The following is a 16,781-nucleotide window of genomic DNA, read 5'->3' on the forward strand; positions in this document are numbered from 1 at the left end:
ATATTTATTCGCGGCTGTATGTGATTTATATAAAAAAGGTCGTGGGCCGGTCTCCGTATTTACCCCAGATTATACACAAAGATAATCTTGTTCTGCAGCTTCAGCACAATACGGTCACCCAGAGCCCAGTCAAGGTCGAGATCGGAGCACTTGAATCCAAACACTTCGCTGTAGCTAGACAACAAGTCGCTCAGGTCTATTAATACGTTGGAATAGCACACTTTGGTGTCGTTCGTGGAGGCAAATTCCATGGGAGCAGCTTTGCCCAGACGTTGCAGGAATAAAACGTAAAAGTTGGGTAGTTTGACAGCTATGTCTGATCGCACAACTCGCGTATCCAACGCATCTGGTTTCAACTCCGATAGGTCCCAAATTCTGATGGAGTAGTTGCTGAAGTCAAAAACGGCAAGCTTCGAACCGTCTCCTGCGAACTTGGGCTTGATTAATCGCTGGAACTGGCCAAGCTTGGAACAAAGATCGTTGTCTGGAGGCAGCTGTTCGGATTTCAGTGGGATTAGGGCCCATTTGTCACGAGAGCGCATCATGACAACGCCATCGTAGCCAAGCTGTAGTTCCGTATCATCTAACATCAGGGCCACCTTAGACTTTGAAGTGAGCAGGTCTTGAGGAAGACGTTCTCCGACACCTTCGAAAAAGGCACCGAGAGATTCGTGGAAGTTTGTAGTCAGTAAATTAAGTGTTTTCGCACTGTTAGGACATGGAAGCTGCATCAGCAGAGCGTTGATGAGAATAAATAAGTTGTTGGGAGCAAGGTTTCGGGTAATAAGTAATCTGTTAACATACTCCAATGGAGGTATGGACATGCTGAGGATGAGTCCCAAACACGTGACAGTAAGACGTTCGTCCAGTGAGGCAAACGTGTCCAAGACGTCCAGATGGTTGTATTCGATCATGTTGAATAGCAGAGTTGGAATGCGAGCTAAATCCTGGATACGGGGCCCAAGCTTGTTTAACAAATAAGCAATGCACTGACTGGTCGATGGACACGAAGAGTACTTTTCTAGCTTGCCACCAAATTCAGGCCCAAGGTCAATCTTTTCGTGGTTGAATAATAGACCCAGCACTAACACCGAATAAACGGATAAATTCTCTGTGCCGGGGAAATATGTCTGATCAGCATATTGCCTCCATGTGTGCACAAGGTCTTCATTAAACCTCCCGACACCAGCGAGCAACTGGTTAAGGAGCTCGAAAGCAAGCGGTCTTCCTGCCACGCAATGCATACACAATTGAGCAAGCAAGGAAAAACTAAAATTTGCAACAGAATAGGCAAGGAAGTGTTCTGTAAGGGTATCTGCGGACTCTGATAGAAGGAAAAAGACATCGATGGGGAAATTGGAGATTGACAGAGAACAATGATGGAAAGTGAGGTAGCGGGATTCAAAGACAAGAAATTTGTCGTGCGACTCGAAAACCAAGTTGTCAATATTATCTGTGTAACTGATCTGGACGTTACCTATTGAAGCCGGATGCTGTTGTTGCTCCAATACCACGTTTCCATCTTCAACTACCATGAGTTCTCCATTTTGCATGACTATCGCAAAGGCGTACTGCTCACCTTTTCTCTTTTCAAGTCTTTCTCCAACATTAGTCAATGGAGATGAAACCACTTGTACTAGCTTTGCTTCCTGTATCTGATACAGGGTCCAACCTGTCTCCTGCAACACAACCCACTTTCCTTGACCGACAATCTCGACGTCGAGAATGCGGCCTAGTTTTGGCTGGCCAAATGTACCTATACGCACAAGCATCCTTCTATCAGCAGGCAAAAAACATTGCTGTTCCATGTTGTAGCGGAAAACTTCATACTGGCCAGACGGTCCGACTATGTAGACATAGAATCGGTTCAAGAGTGCGGCTCCCTTAGGCCAAAATGGTAAGTATAGCGGAGCAGAAGTAGTAACTGTGTTATTGTGAGTGACAACACATATCATTGAGCAACTCTGTGCGACCAAAACAATGCATGACTCAATCTCTAGCAACCAAAATCGTTGGGCAGAGAATTCGAGACGAACCTGATCCACGAGTTCCAATGTATTTTCAGTGAAAACCAGTATTGTGTCACCAGAAAGAACATAGATGTATCCACAGTATGCCATAAGCTGAGTTACCTCAGATCTGATATCAATTGCGCCTATCAGTCTTTGTTTGAAAACAAGGACCCAGCTATCTACTGCAAACACCCCGTCCGTTTGAAGCAAGTTCTGCGGCAAATCGCACATTCCAACTTTTGGAAGAGAACTTACAGAGACTTCCACTTTGCTTTTCTCAGGTTCCTTTAAAGGTCCTGCTAATGCAAGACTTATATTAATCGCCTTCATATCATGGTATTAATTTTTTTATTTATTTTAACGTCAATTTTCAACCTTGTCTCGATAAATGATACCGCGCAATTTATGACTGCCCTGCCAGCAAACAAAAACGCATTCGAGCCATAATTGGTCCATCATCTGACAAGCAGTCAGGAACTTGGTGTCGCCGTTCACGATCTGCAAAAGACTCAAATCAACCATAAGAGCCTGAAGACTGTGGCAACCATATTTTGAATGGTCAAACGTTACAACAGAGTCAAACGATACAATGTTGTCAGCTTTCAGTTTCGCTAATTCCGACCGGAGACTGAAGCTTGAAATGTAGCCAACAAGGTCATCGTTTCTTACCACAGGATATCCTTGTTGTTCCGGTAGCCGTTCTATATCGTTCAGGGTCAATGTACCGTCATCAGTCAGGCTTGCAAATTCTTCGATAGAGAGCATCTGCATATCACAGTTGGTAATCGCATATTCAGGATGGGTCAATCTGTCCTCAATGTTCGGTGCTAGGTACGGCATCTCTGCATTTTCCAGCCAGAGCTCATAAATGCTCATGTCAATCAACATGTCGTTGAGAAAACGGGCACAGAAAACTCCCATCATGATCGGGATCATATATGTCACCGCTCCTGTGAGCTCAAAGAGGATCACAACCATAGTGACATTCATCTTGAAAACCGCAGCGGCAAATGAACCCGCTCCAACAACAGCATAAGATGCAACAGAGATACACTTTTTCTCGTTGAGACATTGGATATGCAATGCAGATGTCACAACTTCATTTTGAATAGTCTGTAGCAACAATCCAACCAGACGGCCAACAGATCCACCTATAATCAAACATGGTAGCAAAAGTCCACCGGGAACGTTGCATCCATATGTATAAGAACTGAGAATGAAGCTCTGAACTGTTCCAGCCAGTAAGAGCGTAAAGAGACCGTAGGGGATTTCTGACTCCTTGGGACACAGCAGATTGGCAGACGTATCGGCACAATTGTCAAATAGCTGCTGCAGCATCTTTGGAAGCGAAAACATGGAGTACTTGGAAAAATAGCCAACAACTGCACCAAGAACTGAAACCACAATCACCTCCACCACTTTCAATTTTGGATTGTCCAGGCGTGTTTTCCTGAAAGTTGCAAAGTAGATGTTGAGTTTTGAAAAGATCACTCCGAGTACACCACACAGTAATCCCAAGAACATATATGGCACAGTCTCCCAGGACAACCAGTTATTTTTCCACGAGACGGTGAACATCTCATCAATGTCCATCTTCATGTATGGGTGCAATTTCTGCAGTACGGTTACTCCCACCGTCGAGCAAACAAATGCATTCCACATCATCTTATCGACCGGAAACGCGGACTGGATCTGCTCGAGTGCAAAAAGGACTCCTCCAATTGGTGCATTGAAAGCGAGCCCAATGCCAATGGCAACCGTCGACGAGAGTAATTCCCTTCTGATGGCTTCATTCTTGGTAGGCGAGAACTTGGTAATCAAGAAGTCTAGAACACCCATGGATATATGAACAAGCGGACCCTCCAGACCGAGGAATAATCCACCAGATAGAATCAGAACCAAACTCAATACTTTGGAGGCAATTGCACTAGGCTGAAGAAACCCAGGTATATTTGCTCCAGATAGAAATAGTTTGACTTCCGGTATACCTCCACGAGCAATGTACTTGTGTTTGGTGGCTAAAAGGGATCCGAAAAGAGTCAAGATCAACACATTTGTTAAGTAGACAATGAAGTCGTTAATTTTGCGCAGCATGGTGCTATCTGTGAAAAACAAGAAGAAGGTGGACCAATCAGCGAGATCGTCACATTCATAGGCTGGTGTCAGCACATTTGACTTACAGACACCTGATCGAAGACCGTGTAGAAACATCGACGAATAGTCTATGGCAATTGTAAGTAATGCCATGATAATTGATGCTCCTATGAGTAAAAGCCATCGTTGGTTTGTGTATATGAATTGTTGGAATCGGTTCGACGATTGAAGTCGCCGTTTCTGGAAGTCCGAATTCAACTGATACTCATGTTCCCAATCGATTAACTCGAAAGGACCGTAGGGTCGCGATAGAGACACTTGTTCCATGTGTTAATAAAATATTTTTGCTAGGAGTGAATTATGCTTCGATATTCTGGGTGGGGGATGATTATTACAATGGTTAAGTGGGGGAGTGAAATAAGCGCCTTATACTGGTGGAGGTGGTTGCTATGCCCGACTGACCAGGTTGTCACGAAATCAACAATAGAGACCACCTCGCTAATAGTCGCGGTCGATCGACCCAATTAAATTACCCAATTGGGGTAAACAATAATACTTAGAAAAAGAAGTCAGCATCCAATTTTCTTTCTTCATTCCATTGCTATGTTGAGAACCGCTAGATCGTTGCCCACAATAGGTGCTGCTTACCGCCAGAGCGTTCAAAGGGGATTTGCAACGGTGAGAAAAGCCCCACAGGCGTTTCCCAAGGATGATTTGGCTGTCAAGCTGCAAACAACAACAAGATCAGTCCACCAAACGTCCAAAGCACAATTATTGATGGACGTTGGAAATCCAAGTAAATACACTTCCATGAACCTCCAGGGACTCAAAATGGAGTGCAAACGTCGAGGACTGAAGGTTTCTGGACGAAAGATCGACTTGATGCAAAGACTTACTCAATATGATTCGTCCAAGACTGTTGCTCAGCCAGCCGCCAGAACTATCACCACAACTTCCAAGGCTGCTAAGAAGCCAACAACTCGCCAGATGAGCTCTACTGCCTCCAAGAAGGCGAAGGGCGATAACTCCACCATCGACTTCTACAAGGTGGACCAAAAAGCATATCCACCTCCAGATGAGAAGCCTGCCATCAAAATCCCATCTCTGTCCACAAAAGCCTCGCTCAAAGACAAGCCTATTGTCAAGGAAACTGCTGGGACTGTTTCGCAAGTGCTAGATTCTGCTCCAGTGAGTAAAGCAGGTCAGATCTTGCAAACTACAAAGGAAAAAATCTCCGAGTCGGCCCCTAAACAGAGCTCCTCTGATGGCCTATTTTTCGGGCTGTTTGGACTTTTTACTTTGGGATGGTGGTCTCAGAAGAGTAAGGACGGAAGACATTAGGGACATTTATGCTTTTTTTAGGTGATTTTCATAAGTTTTAATTTTATTCATATAAATATAGGCTATCAACGCATCCAAAGCCCGCAGCAACTCCTCCTTCGTTGGAGCTACTAGTTTTGGAGCGCAGCAAATATCCAGACTCCTCATTGTGTATTATGGAGCCAGATTTCTCGTTGAATAAAATTGTACCAAAGATTCCGAGCTCACTCACCACGCCTTCGCTGAGAACGTCGCCATTTCTTAGTATTTTGTTCTCATGAATGGGAGGAATGATCAGTTCCATCAAAATGTATGCTCCCCAATCTTTTGCCTCTATGCTTTCCAAGAAAGAAGGAATATCTTCTTTGTAAATGTTGTTTCCTCCTCCTTCTCTTTGTGGTTTTAGCACAAACCTTTCAGGTTGCTCGAATGCCAACTTCTTTCCAAGAAGCCCTTCCTCAGTATCATCCAATGGATAAATTTTGACAAACGTTGACGAAAGCTCGTCGTTGTTTTCCAGATACTTGCTCAAGATCGAATTGTTGGTGAGTAGCTGCTGAACCTTTTTAACTCCACTCAATTGAACCAGCAACGAGGGGCACTTCACAGCCTTAGTTTTCTCTAATAATAACCGGGCCTCCCATGTCTCGGGACCGGTATATTCGCTAGGAGCATATCCACAACGGTAGTAGACCACACTCACCTCTTCATTTCCGTAGTACACCTTATTTGTGGATTGGTCAACCTTGACACTAGTGACCACTTTTGTGAAATCAACTCTCTTCGATTTGACTCCTTTCTCAGCAAGGCTATATTCAACAGCACGTTGATCAAAAACGTTACGCTCGCCCGGTTGAACCACAAACAGGACAATTGTATCTGAAGCCCTCTCGGTGGTGTCGTAATATTTTGCTGCCTCATACAATCCATTGGCAAGTCCTGCTGTCGAATAGCTAACTGGGAGATCTTCCTCCTTGTAGTATTTGGGTTTGCCGTAGAGACCTTGATTATTCAGGAAACTGTGTAGATTTCCGACCTTTGGAGAGAGACCACCAAATGACACACTAACGGTGTTAAATTCAACTTGCTTGATATTACCAGAAACAGTATCCAGCATGTAATCGGACCGGAACAATCCCAACGAAACAGGTTGCACAATGCTGGACTCAGCTTCGAGATATGTCTCGTATAACTTTCCAGTGAAGTCACGATCAAACTTGGACAATTCGTCAATCACCTCGATGAGCCAAGACTTCTCCACAACCACATTACTGTACAGCTCGTTGAACTTGGTGGAGATGGCGACTCCCTTGTTGAACTCGCTCCGTGGTAATGGCGTAGGATAGAGCGTAACCGGAGCCACAGTTGGTTGATAAGCCTCGAAGCCTGGCGGATAAATCAACAAGCCATTCGAAAGTGCATAATGAGTTAGCTGTTCAATGAGCTCAGTTAGCGAAGCGCCAGCGATCGAGGGAAACGGTTCAGCCATCGCTTAGAGGAATTGATTTGTAATTCAACTTGATGAAGGGAAAAATTAGTTTACCCGGCTGGCTAAATTTTTTAATCAAAACAAAACACCAGTTGTTGACCAGTGATTGAAATGTCGGTTCATTTTGGCCAGGTGCTTGGTTTTGGAAGTTCCTCCGATGCAAAGAAGGAAGCAAAACTAGAGGTATCTGATTTCCAGAAGAAAAGAGCCGCAAGAAAGGCCAACGTGCCTACCTCGACGGCAACACCTTCTGGGATTGGATCTTTGTTCCCATCTACACGGTTGACCTCTTCCCTCTCTACAGGCTTCAACTCATCTCAGCTCATGAACTACCAGCTCACAAGTGAGAAATCCCTGCCCTTGTTGTCCAGTACTCCCCCAATGAGTCTAGTTAGTCAAAGTATTCAATCAGCAATCGAAAAGGACAATAACACACCACCATTGAGTGAGGTATTGACCAAGTATGCCATCGACAACTACAATTATAAGCCGAACGAGTCGTTAGGGCCATTTTCGAGGTTTGAGAAATCGAGCATTTACAATATCCCCGACCAAATCTTCCAGGAGTATCACAGTTTAGATTGCATCACCAACATGGGACTTCTGAACGAGCTTCAACGTGCATGGCTGACAATTGACAACAAGCTTATTATCTGGAACTATAAGGCCAGTTCCCATGAATCGGAGTACTTCACAATTGATGAGCTGAAAAACACCATCCTCACAGTGAAATTGATCAAACCAAAACCAGGTGTTTTCGTGAATAGTGTCAATTATCTGCTTCTAGTTTCAACATCCATGGACATCCACATTCTGGCTGTTGAGTATACGCCAGAAAACCTCACAATATCAGATACTAAGATGAGCGTTCCTACACACGGTCTCATTGTCAACAAATTCATCACTTTTGACCAAACTAACGATATTTTCTTCACTGGAATTGGAGATGGCGAGAACGTGTGGAGACTCAGCTATTCCAATACGGACGAATGGTTCCAGCGTAATTGCTACAAGGAATGTCTCACAAAATCTGGCCTGTCTTCAGTGGTGCCCAACTATAACGTGTTTCAGAAGCTCCCCGGTCTGGGATTGCTAGGCCAAGAGACGGACTCAAAAATTGAAACTATTGTGCAACTGGAAATCGATTCTTCAAGAAGAATTTTGTACACTCTATCGTCCAAGTCCACAATCAGAGCTTATAGATTAAAGGTTTCCGATGGAAAGGTTGAACTAGGCGCTTCTGTTGTGAAGAAGCCTTACAATGTTCTCAAAGATCTTGCGACAACAACTTTCAACCTTCAATCCACTCTTTTGAAAAAGAACGAATTTGAGATCGTTAACATCTTCCCAATTACCAAGAATGAGAGCGACAATTTGTTCTTGGTTGCTGTTACCAACACGGGTTGCAGGCTGTACATTAATGGAAGCACCCTTTACGAAAGACTCACGTTGACTACAAGCTACGTCAAGTTCCCGCCTCCTGACTCGAGTTTCCACGACAAATTAGAATCTCTGAAGGGACAGCAGCTTCAGCAAGGTCAAAATTTCATGGCCAATAACACAAAACAAGAAGCACCAAAATCTATAACCAAGAATCCTTTGAATAATGAAATCACTCCTCAGGATTTGAAAGTTGCACAAGAAAATTCGAAGCTCTTGAACAACATCAAGGACTCGTTGATCGTGTCTCCAGGTATTTTCTTCTGTTATAACGAGTCACAGTTCTACAGCTCTACTCCAGATTATGGCGTTTTGAAAAACTCCCTTCAATATGTTGAAGACTTTGAGCTACTGGACAAGTTCCAGACAATCCATTCGATTGAAGCAATGAGCCCAAGTTTCCACGCGACCAACACCCCAAAGGGGTACTGTAATGAGTTCGCAATTCAGTATTTGGCCCCACCTCTTGAGATAGCTGTTCTTACAACTACGGGAATCCATACTTACCGCTACAGAACACCTGATATGATTATCGAGGATTCGCTTGATGACAAAACTTTCAACGAATTTGTTAACAAATATGGGTCCTGTGAAGCATGTTCGAGTGTTTTGTACTTGGCTTGCAAATATGGCCAACCGGACAGCTTTAGAAATCTTGCAACAAAATACTTTATTTCCGGTGGTAAGAATTCCAAACTGAATAAGAACTTGCCTGCCATCGTTGATAATGTTGAACTCAGTGATCGGTATTATTCAGTGATCCTCTTGCTTTCAAGATTATTGAGAGAGTTCTGGGATAAAGAGATATTCAAGCTTGATCCAAATGTCAAGTTCAACAAGAGTGGGTTCATAATTGAGGACTCTTTGAAGAAGTTGACAAATGAGAAGGTGCTTCTTTCAGGGCTGAACATCACAAGACAAGAGCTTGAATATTTCCTATGTTCGCTCATCATCATTTTGAGTTTCTTCAATGAGAACAAGAAGATCATTCCGGGATTGCTAGGTCCTTTGTATGAAACAGGTGCGAACAGCAAGGAATTGGAGCTATGTCTTCAAGCTGAAAACATTGGATTCAACGCCATTTTGAAATTCCTCGAAAGTGTCAAAGAAGGTCTTTCGTTTCTCGCAATTCTTTACGATGACAGTGAAAAGACGAACAAGAACTTTGTTGATGTGATGACCTACTTGTCCATTCAAAGCCAAGCCGATTTGAGCTGTTTGACCTTCAATGATTTCTTCAGTTCCAACGATGAGGCTACTTCCAAATTGATTAAAGAGATTCTTTCATCCGTGATTAATAAGAGCATTTCGTCTGGAGACTCTGTGGAGCTGGTCGCGAACACTCTTCAAGAGAAGTGTGGCTCGTTCTGCTCAACTGGAGATGTTCTCATTTTCAAAGCAATTGAAAGCTTGAAAAAGGCCAAAGACTTTGCCGCTAATAACGACAACGAAAACAAAACCAAGTACCTTAAGGCTGCCGCACAACTTTTGAGCAAAACGCACGATGCTCTTACATTTGAAACCATCAATGACCTGACCAATGTGATGCTTCTGTTAGACTACTACCCAGGCGCAATTGAACTGTTACTGAAAATTTCAAGCTCAGGGGATCCAACTAACCTGGGTCTGAAGTATGAGCTTGAAGGACAAGCTACATTAATGATCGATGATCCTAAGAAGCTCGCGTATGAAAAACGTGTGAAGCTGTACGAATTGATTTTCAAGATTCTTGTGGATGTCGATGAAAAGTCCATCTTGAGCTTGGAACAGGCAGCCAATAATACTAGTTTCACCGATGCCAAAGCCCCGATCTCCTACTTCGGAGCTGATGGACAACTCGCCACACAATATTCTCAACTTAGAGATAAGAGTTACGAAATTTGTCTGCAAAGCCAGGACAAACTGTTCCATTACGAATTCTACAAATGGTTGGTCAAAATCGGAGTGGGAGAACGCTTGCTTGACCTCGAGACCTCTTTCGTCCTTGATTTTCTGAGGGACTACTCAACCAAAGACATGGAAATGGCCAAGCTGCTCTGGATTTATTATTCCAAGAGGGAGAACTATTTCCAGTCCGCCAGTGTGTTGTTTTCGCTGGCTATCTCCAAGTTCGATATCGACCTTGCAAATAGAATCCAATTCTTGTCGCGTGCCAACGGGTTCTGCAACTGTGTTTGTCCTCCTGATCTGAGACAAGAAATGACTTTCCTTTCGGTGACTATTAGCGATTTGCTGGCGGTTGCCAATTTACAAGACGAGTTGCTGCTGACTGTTCTTGATGATGAACGTGTGAGCGAGATCGCCAAACAGGAGGCAATCAAGAAACTTAATGGAAGAGTTCTACCTATCAGTGATCTTTACAATAACTTTATTGATCCACTGGGATACTACACACTTGCTCTGGTCACTTTCAAGATTTCTGATCACAGAAATGTGGAGGACATACTCTCACAATGGGAGAGTCTTCTTAGCAAATGGTACTTCAAGAATAAAGATTCAGGAGAGCCGTTTTTCTCTGAGATCAACAACGAGTTCATTGCAGTGGCGTCTCGCGTCTCCGATACAGAGATCTTGTTCCCCATTATCGACTTGTTCCAGTTGTTGGTGCGGTATTTCTACTCACCGGAGTACAGCATCAAGCAGCTCAAACCGCCAACGGGTGTGATTGCGGACGCGTTCATCCGTAGTGGAGTATCCTATGGTAAGCTCTACTACAACCTGCGCGACTTGATTGAGTCCACCACGTTTGAGCTGTTCCCTGGGTACTTGAAGGTTTTGCAACAGGAAATGAGCTACCTCATTGCCACTTGGTTCAAGAATGACAAGAAACTGAGAGACGTGATCTCGGCAGACTCCATCAAGGACCTGTCCGATTACACTGTTGACAAAGATCCGGTTTTTGCATATATCAAAGCGACGGGAAACCCGTTGTGAAATAGACTTTAGACTTAATGTATTAGTCAATCATCTAGAATCTCTATAATTTCCGGTTCCGGTTCTGGTTCCGGTTTTGAAGTTGGTAAGAGTTCATCATCGTCCGGGACGGCAGTTAGGTCGACGGAGCACGACTTGGAGTCTTTTGCCCGTCTTTCTGCAGCTTCGAGCATCAATTCGCGCATGCTCTTGTTCTGTTTTGGTTTATTAGACCCCAGCTTTTCGACTTTTGCAACATACTTGATCTGACTGAGCTTCTTGACTCGCATTTCTCGGATGAGGCCCTGCTGGCGGCCACCAAGCATTTGGCTCTCGGCAACATAGCCTGTTTCTTGTAAGGACCCGTTTTGTTTGATGGAGCGGTATTTTTCACGGAGTTCGTCTAACAGCTTGTAGAATTTGTTATCGTGGGGGCCGAACTTGTTGTGGGTGAGCTCGTGCAGCATGGTCTGGATCACATCTTCCAGTGGAAGAAACTGAGACTCTGAGTGGGGGTAACGTAAACGCAGACAAATTTTTGCTCCATGGTTGACATTGAGCCCCAAAAGCTGGGGATTTTTAGGATAGAACTCACAAAGCGTGGACACTTTGAAACCGTAGACACGCATCACAGGGGCAACCTCAATCGCAACCTTCTGGAGTATCTCCAACGCGCGCTGGCGGTCCTTCTTCTTGGCCAGCGGCGCAATAGTCGTTATCACTGAAGTGACAGCCATGGGAGGCAAAAAAAAAAGAGTCGAGATCAGATCTAAGAAAAAAAAAATTTAGATAAAAAACAGTTAGACAAGAAGATTCAAAAAGAGTGGGGGGATTCTTTTGAAATGTACAGAAGTAACGGAGCCGGCGTCTAATTGAGTAATCTATGTGCGGCAAAATGGACTGGATGGCTGATTTGATTAGATGCCCCGGTTGAACTCGACTTGCTTGATCTCGTTTCCCTTGGAGTCCTTCAAGCCACGGAACTTCTCCTCGAGCTGGTCCACAGAAACATGACGACGTTGAGGGAAAACAGCGAGTGCAAAAGGCAAGACAAGGAAAGAGGTGGCAGTGATGATTCCGATGTTGGCCAAGGTCTGGACGGCAGAACCCTTACCTTTAAGAACGGTCTTTTGTAATCTGACAAGAAGCAGAGGAGGAATGACCATGATTGGAGTAGCGTTGATGACACGTGAAGCAGCAGTCTCTCCAACAGCTTGAACGGCAGCGCGTCTGGAGTTGCCCAAGTCGTTTCCGTCTTGGTCGAACACAGAAATACCCTTTTTGATCTCTTCACTTCTCATAAGGAAAACGTTCACGATACCGGCAGAAACAACAGCCGCAAATGGAACAAGACGTCCGAGGATCATTCTGGTGTTTGCAGAAACATTCTTCAACCGAGGAACAATAGAATTCAAACCCAGAGCAACTCCGCACGAGGCACCAACAGCCAGGAAGTAGTTAGTTGCGAGTTGTTTGGTCGTCAGAGGGTGTGATTTGTTTGCGTTGGCGGTGTTGATCGCCACATTCAACGACTGGTTCGCGATCTGCCAAAAGACAGTCCCCGCATTTCCAAGGCCAGGGGTCAACATACCAGCAGTGACAACCAGGTTCGACAGGACACACGATGACATTCTAAACGGCAGAACAACGGTTTCTCCAGTATCTGGGTGGATCGAGGAGTCCAGAACTCTTTTCGCACGCCAGACGTCAGGAGTCATCTCAGAAATGACTCCGTTTTTATAGTCCCAGACTAGTCTCTTTGCGTTCTCGATGTCTTTCGAAGTGTTGAGCAGCATTGTAGGGTCAGATATACCCGCACAATGCTTGACACGCCCGAGGTACGTCGACAGATCATATTGGGAGGCCGGTAAAGGCACTGGTCCGGGCACAGATGAAGCCATTGGAACTAAAATTTTTCAGCTTCCACTGATAATAATGTTTTTCCATGTTGATGCGCCACATGTGGCTGGAAGGCTCGCGACTGTTTACAAAACAAAGAAAATAAATTGAGGTAAACAGATCCAATGAGCTATAACCGATCCGACGAAACACTCAACGGACTCCCCGTTGATAATCCGTGGATACAGATGAATGCGACGGAAGAGGAGTTTGAGCGATCTTATTCGTCTCCTCGAAGAGACAATAACAGCGTGTATTTGACTCCAGAAAATCGATACGGATCAAGAGACCGGTTATATGGCACGCCCAGCCCACAACGAAGATCTTACTCGCCGTCACCAGATCGATACTATTATTCACCATCGCATGAAACCCGTAGGTTGCCCCAGATCCCAAAGTTATCACCCTTTGACGACAAGGAGGAGGAGGAAGAAGAGCCTACTTACCGCAAAAGAGAGGACCCGTTTGTGGCAGACCGTCCCGGATATGAGTATAACTTTGAGCCAGACGCCGAATCGGATCGAACTTTTGTTCCGTTCCCAAACTTGAATAATTCTTATTATCCAATCAATACTCCGAAAGACTACTTTGATCCGTTTGATTACAGATATGACGATAGCCACGAAGAAGAAGACATTGAGCGAGACGATTACAGCGAGTCCGGGGCCAGCGTGACATCTGCGCGTCAGGTGCGTATGGTGAATGGTAATCTGGTTTTAGACTGCCCCGTTAGTGATGTCTTGTTGAGCAAGTACACCACTCCGTTGTCGGAGAAGGATAGAGAGTTTCTGTTTATGAGATTTCAGGCTTGTACCTGTGAGCCGGCTGAGTTTGCCTACAGAAACTTCTCGCTTCGTCAGTGTTTTTACTCGCAACCTAGGTCCACAGAAATGATGGTTGTGATAACCATGTACAACGAGAACGAGATTTTATTAGCAAGGACCCTGAAAGGTGTTTTCAAAAACATCAGACATTTATACTCAATGCAGCATTCCTCCACCTGGGGACAGGATGCCTGGCAAAAAGTGGTCGTTTGTGTCGTCAGCGACGGAAGAACCAAGATCAATCCGAAATCCAAAGCACTTTTGGGAGCCCTGGGTGTGTATCAAGAAGGGTTTGCGAAAAACAAGGTTAACGATGATAAAGTGGTGAGCCATATCTATGAATACACCACCATGGTGGGAATTAGCAAGGTGGAGCACGACCATGTCAAGCTGACTACCGAGAACCAGATTCCGATTCAAATGATCTTCTGCTTGAAGGAGACAAATCAAAAGAAGATCAACTCTCATGCGTGGGCATTTGAGGCATTTGGTCCTATTCTGAGACCCAACGTTGTCGTGCTTTTGGACGTTGGTACGGAGCCAGAAGGGAAAGCACTCTACAAGCTATGGAAAGCGTTCAAGGATCCCCGTGTTGCTGGAGCGTGTGGCGAAATCAAGGCAAGTTTGGGGAGAAACTGTCGTCTTCTGCTTAACCCATTGGTGGCAGCGCAAAACTTCGAGTACAAGATCAGTAACATTCTCGACAAGCCTATGGAGTCCGTTTTTGGTTTCGTCACAGTCCTCCCTGGTGCGTTCAGTGCTTACCGGTATCAAGCGCTCCTGGGAGCACCATTACAAAAATATCTCAAGGGAGAGGATCTGAAGCGGTCTAACGATGGTGGAATCTTCAACGCGAACATGTACCTTGCCGAGGATCGTATATTGTGCTTCGAGCTGGTGGCAAAGCAGAATTGCGAGTGGCTTTTGAAATATGTGAGCTCTGCCGCAGCTCACACGGACGTTCCAGAACAGCTACATGATTTCATTTCTCAACGTCGTCGTTGGTTGAACGGTTCCTTTTTTGCTGCCATTTACTCGCTTTTCCACTTTTATAAAGTGTGGCATACGTCGCACTCTTTTGGTCGCAAGGTGATGTTACACATCCAGTTCCTTTATCAGTTCATTAACTTATTGGTGTCCTGGTTTTCGCTAGGATCATATTTCCTAGTGTTCCGAATCCTGACCGTCTATCTGGCCGAGCCAGAAGCAGACTTCGCACCTGGGAACATTCTTTCGGTGTTTTTCCTCTGGTTATATTTGGCCTCTATCGTCACTACATTTGTGCTTTCCTTTGGAAACAAACCAAAAGGTACAAAGCGGTTTTATTTAATTATTGTGACATTTTTCGCAATACTCATGGTTTACATGATCTTTGCTGCCGTGTTCATGGCAGTAAAGAGTATCCAGACAATCATCAAGGACCATTCCAACGATTTCAGCGTGAAACTGATATTTACAGAGACAAAATTCCGTGATTTGATCGTTGCAACCACGAGCACATATGCTCTCTACTTCATTGGATCTTTCATCTTCCTGGACCCGTGTCACATGTTCACTAGTTTTGTTCAGTACCTGCTGTTGAGTCCAGCTTACATCAACGTTCTGAACATCTATGCATTCTGTAACATCCACGATATCTCCTGGGGTACCAAAGGTGACGACTTGCGAAACGACTTGGGTGAAGCCAAGGTCACTAAGAACGCCCAGGACGGTGAACTCGAAATTGTCATTCCAACTACAAAGACGCAGATCGACGTTGCCTACCGCAAGATTATGAACGAGCTCACAACCACCACTATGGAGGTGGAAGCCAAAGTCAACCAGGAAGAAGAGGACGCCTTTTATTTTGCGTTCATTCGTTCGATGACGGTGCTAGTCTGGATGATTACAAACTTTATCATTATCGCGCTGGTTACCGAAGCAGGAGGGTTGTACCAGTTCACTCCGGACGATAGCAGCTCCACAGACTACCTACCAGCCACACGGATCTCTGTGTTCTTGACCGTGATTTTGTGGATTGTTGCATTCATGGCGCTGTTCCGTTTCATTGGTTGTTGTGCTTATTTGATCTCCAAACTGGTGGACCGCATCAAGCTCCGAAAATTCAGAAGAGAGTACCAAACAAAAGGTGCTTCCTTTGCCGTGTAGTCTCCTGGTTGTGATTACGTCAGCATGTATAGCAGGTTCATTTTAAAATGTTCATAAAAAAATTAATTTGTTATACAAAAATTTCAATGAATAATCCATTTCTACCGCCTCCAAAGCGGTCTCTCCAAGAGATGACCCAGGAGGAACAGGCCGAACAAGGAGCCAAGCAGATTATGGAGTTCATCTCGTCGTGTCCAGGAAAAGCAGTGATGTCCGGAGTGTCGGGATTCGTTCTTGGTGGTTTCTTTGGTTTATTCATGGCCTCTATGGCATACGACGTTGCTCCAGGTATGGGACCAGGACAAAGTCCTGCACAACAAATTGCGGATTTGCCATTCAAACAGCAAGTGAAGATCCAGTTCAGCGATATGGGTCGTCGAACATGGTCTTCGGCGAAAAACTTTGGATACATTGGGCTGATTTTCTCCGGTGTCGAATGTGGAATCGAGTCCTTGCGCGCTAAGAACGATCTTTGGAACGGAACCATGGCCGGATGCATCACTGGTGGTGGTCTTGCTATTAAGAGTGGTCCAACGTCCACCATGATCGGTTGTGCAGGATTTGCCGCGTTCAGTACAGCTGTGGACATGTACCTACGGAGCGAGAACGCCAAGCCTCCCACCAATGATTATAACGAATGAT

The 16,781-nt window shown here is 44.8% G+C and overlaps 12 protein-coding genes across 12 annotated transcripts; 5 read left to right on the forward strand and 7 right to left on the reverse strand.

Annotated features, from left to right (window-relative positions):
- Window positions 1–59: 59 nt before the first annotated feature.
- OGAPHI_000522 (uncharacterized protein) lies at window positions 60–2,342 on the reverse strand (the record flags this gene model as incomplete). Its single annotated transcript, XM_046206401.1, has 1 exon — window positions 60–2,342. The coding sequence occupies one exon, from the start codon at window positions 2,340–2,342 to the stop codon at window positions 60–62; it is 2,283 nt and encodes a 760-aa protein (XP_046064598.1).
- Window positions 2,343–2,375: 33 nt separating this feature from the next.
- OGAPHI_000523 (uncharacterized protein) lies at window positions 2,376–4,433 on the reverse strand (the record flags this gene model as incomplete). The annotated part of the gene is made up of 1 exon (XM_046206412.1): window positions 2,376–4,433. One exon carries the CDS (start codon window positions 4,431–4,433, stop codon window positions 2,376–2,378), a length of 2,058 nt encoding a protein of 685 aa, XP_046064599.1.
- OGAPHI_000524 (uncharacterized protein) lies at window positions 3,481–3,861 on the forward strand (the record flags this gene model as incomplete). Its single annotated transcript, XM_046206423.1, has 1 exon — window positions 3,481–3,861. One exon carries the CDS (start codon window positions 3,481–3,483, stop codon window positions 3,859–3,861), a length of 381 nt encoding a protein of 126 aa, XP_046064600.1.
- Window positions 4,434–4,709: 276 nt separating the features above from the next.
- OGAPHI_000525 (uncharacterized protein) lies at window positions 4,710–5,447 on the forward strand (the record flags this gene model as incomplete). Its single annotated transcript, XM_046206434.1, has 1 exon — window positions 4,710–5,447. One exon carries the CDS (start codon window positions 4,710–4,712, stop codon window positions 5,445–5,447), a length of 738 nt encoding a protein of 245 aa, XP_046064601.1.
- A 43-nt stretch (window positions 5,448–5,490) lies between these two features.
- On the reverse strand, window positions 5,491–6,915 carry OGAPHI_000526 (uncharacterized protein; the record flags this gene model as incomplete). Its single annotated transcript, XM_046206445.1, has 1 exon — window positions 5,491–6,915. One exon carries the CDS (start codon window positions 6,913–6,915, stop codon window positions 5,491–5,493), a length of 1,425 nt encoding a protein of 474 aa, XP_046064602.1.
- Window positions 6,916–7,026: 111 nt separating this feature from the next.
- OGAPHI_000527 (uncharacterized protein) lies at window positions 7,027–11,289 on the forward strand (the record flags this gene model as incomplete). The annotated part of the gene is made up of 1 exon (XM_046206456.1): window positions 7,027–11,289. The coding sequence occupies one exon, from the start codon at window positions 7,027–7,029 to the stop codon at window positions 11,287–11,289; it is 4,263 nt and encodes a 1,420-aa protein (XP_046064603.1).
- OGAPHI_000528 (uncharacterized protein) lies at window positions 8,865–9,074 on the reverse strand (the record flags this gene model as incomplete). The annotated part of the gene is made up of 1 exon (XM_046206467.1): window positions 8,865–9,074. The coding sequence occupies one exon, from the start codon at window positions 9,072–9,074 to the stop codon at window positions 8,865–8,867; it is 210 nt and encodes a 69-aa protein (XP_046064604.1).
- Window positions 11,290–11,315: 26 nt separating the features above from the next.
- Window positions 11,316–12,005, reverse strand: OGAPHI_000529 (uncharacterized protein; the record flags this gene model as incomplete). The annotated part of the gene is made up of 1 exon (XM_046206478.1): window positions 11,316–12,005. One exon carries the CDS (start codon window positions 12,003–12,005, stop codon window positions 11,316–11,318), a length of 690 nt encoding a protein of 229 aa, XP_046064605.1.
- Window positions 12,006–12,185: 180 nt separating this feature from the next.
- On the reverse strand, window positions 12,186–13,169 carry OGAPHI_000530 (uncharacterized protein; the record flags this gene model as incomplete). Its single annotated transcript, XM_046206489.1, has 1 exon — window positions 12,186–13,169. The coding sequence occupies one exon, from the start codon at window positions 13,167–13,169 to the stop codon at window positions 12,186–12,188; it is 984 nt and encodes a 327-aa protein (XP_046064606.1).
- Window positions 13,170–13,292: 123 nt separating this feature from the next.
- OGAPHI_000531 (uncharacterized protein) lies at window positions 13,293–16,139 on the forward strand (the record flags this gene model as incomplete). Its single annotated transcript, XM_046206500.1, has 1 exon — window positions 13,293–16,139. The coding sequence occupies one exon, from the start codon at window positions 13,293–13,295 to the stop codon at window positions 16,137–16,139; it is 2,847 nt and encodes a 948-aa protein (XP_046064607.1).
- OGAPHI_000532 (uncharacterized protein) lies at window positions 15,318–16,728 on the reverse strand (the record flags this gene model as incomplete). Its single annotated transcript, XM_046206511.1, has 2 exons — window positions 15,318–15,751; window positions 16,245–16,728. 2 exons carry the CDS (start codon window positions 16,726–16,728, stop codon window positions 15,318–15,320), a joined length of 918 nt encoding a protein of 305 aa, XP_046064608.1.
- Window positions 16,226–16,780, forward strand: OGAPHI_000533 (uncharacterized protein; the record flags this gene model as incomplete). The annotated part of the gene is made up of 1 exon (XM_046206522.1): window positions 16,226–16,780. The coding sequence occupies one exon, from the start codon at window positions 16,226–16,228 to the stop codon at window positions 16,778–16,780; it is 555 nt and encodes a 184-aa protein (XP_046064609.1).
- Between the last annotated feature and the right edge of the window lies 1 nt (window position 16,781).

Source organism: Ogataea philodendri (genome assembly GCF_020536065.1).
Source record: "Ogataea philodendri strain CBS6075 chromosome Unknown scaffold21, whole genome shotgun sequence".
NCBI lineage: Eukaryota > Fungi > Ascomycota > Pichiomycetes > Pichiales > Pichiaceae > Ogataea > Ogataea philodendri.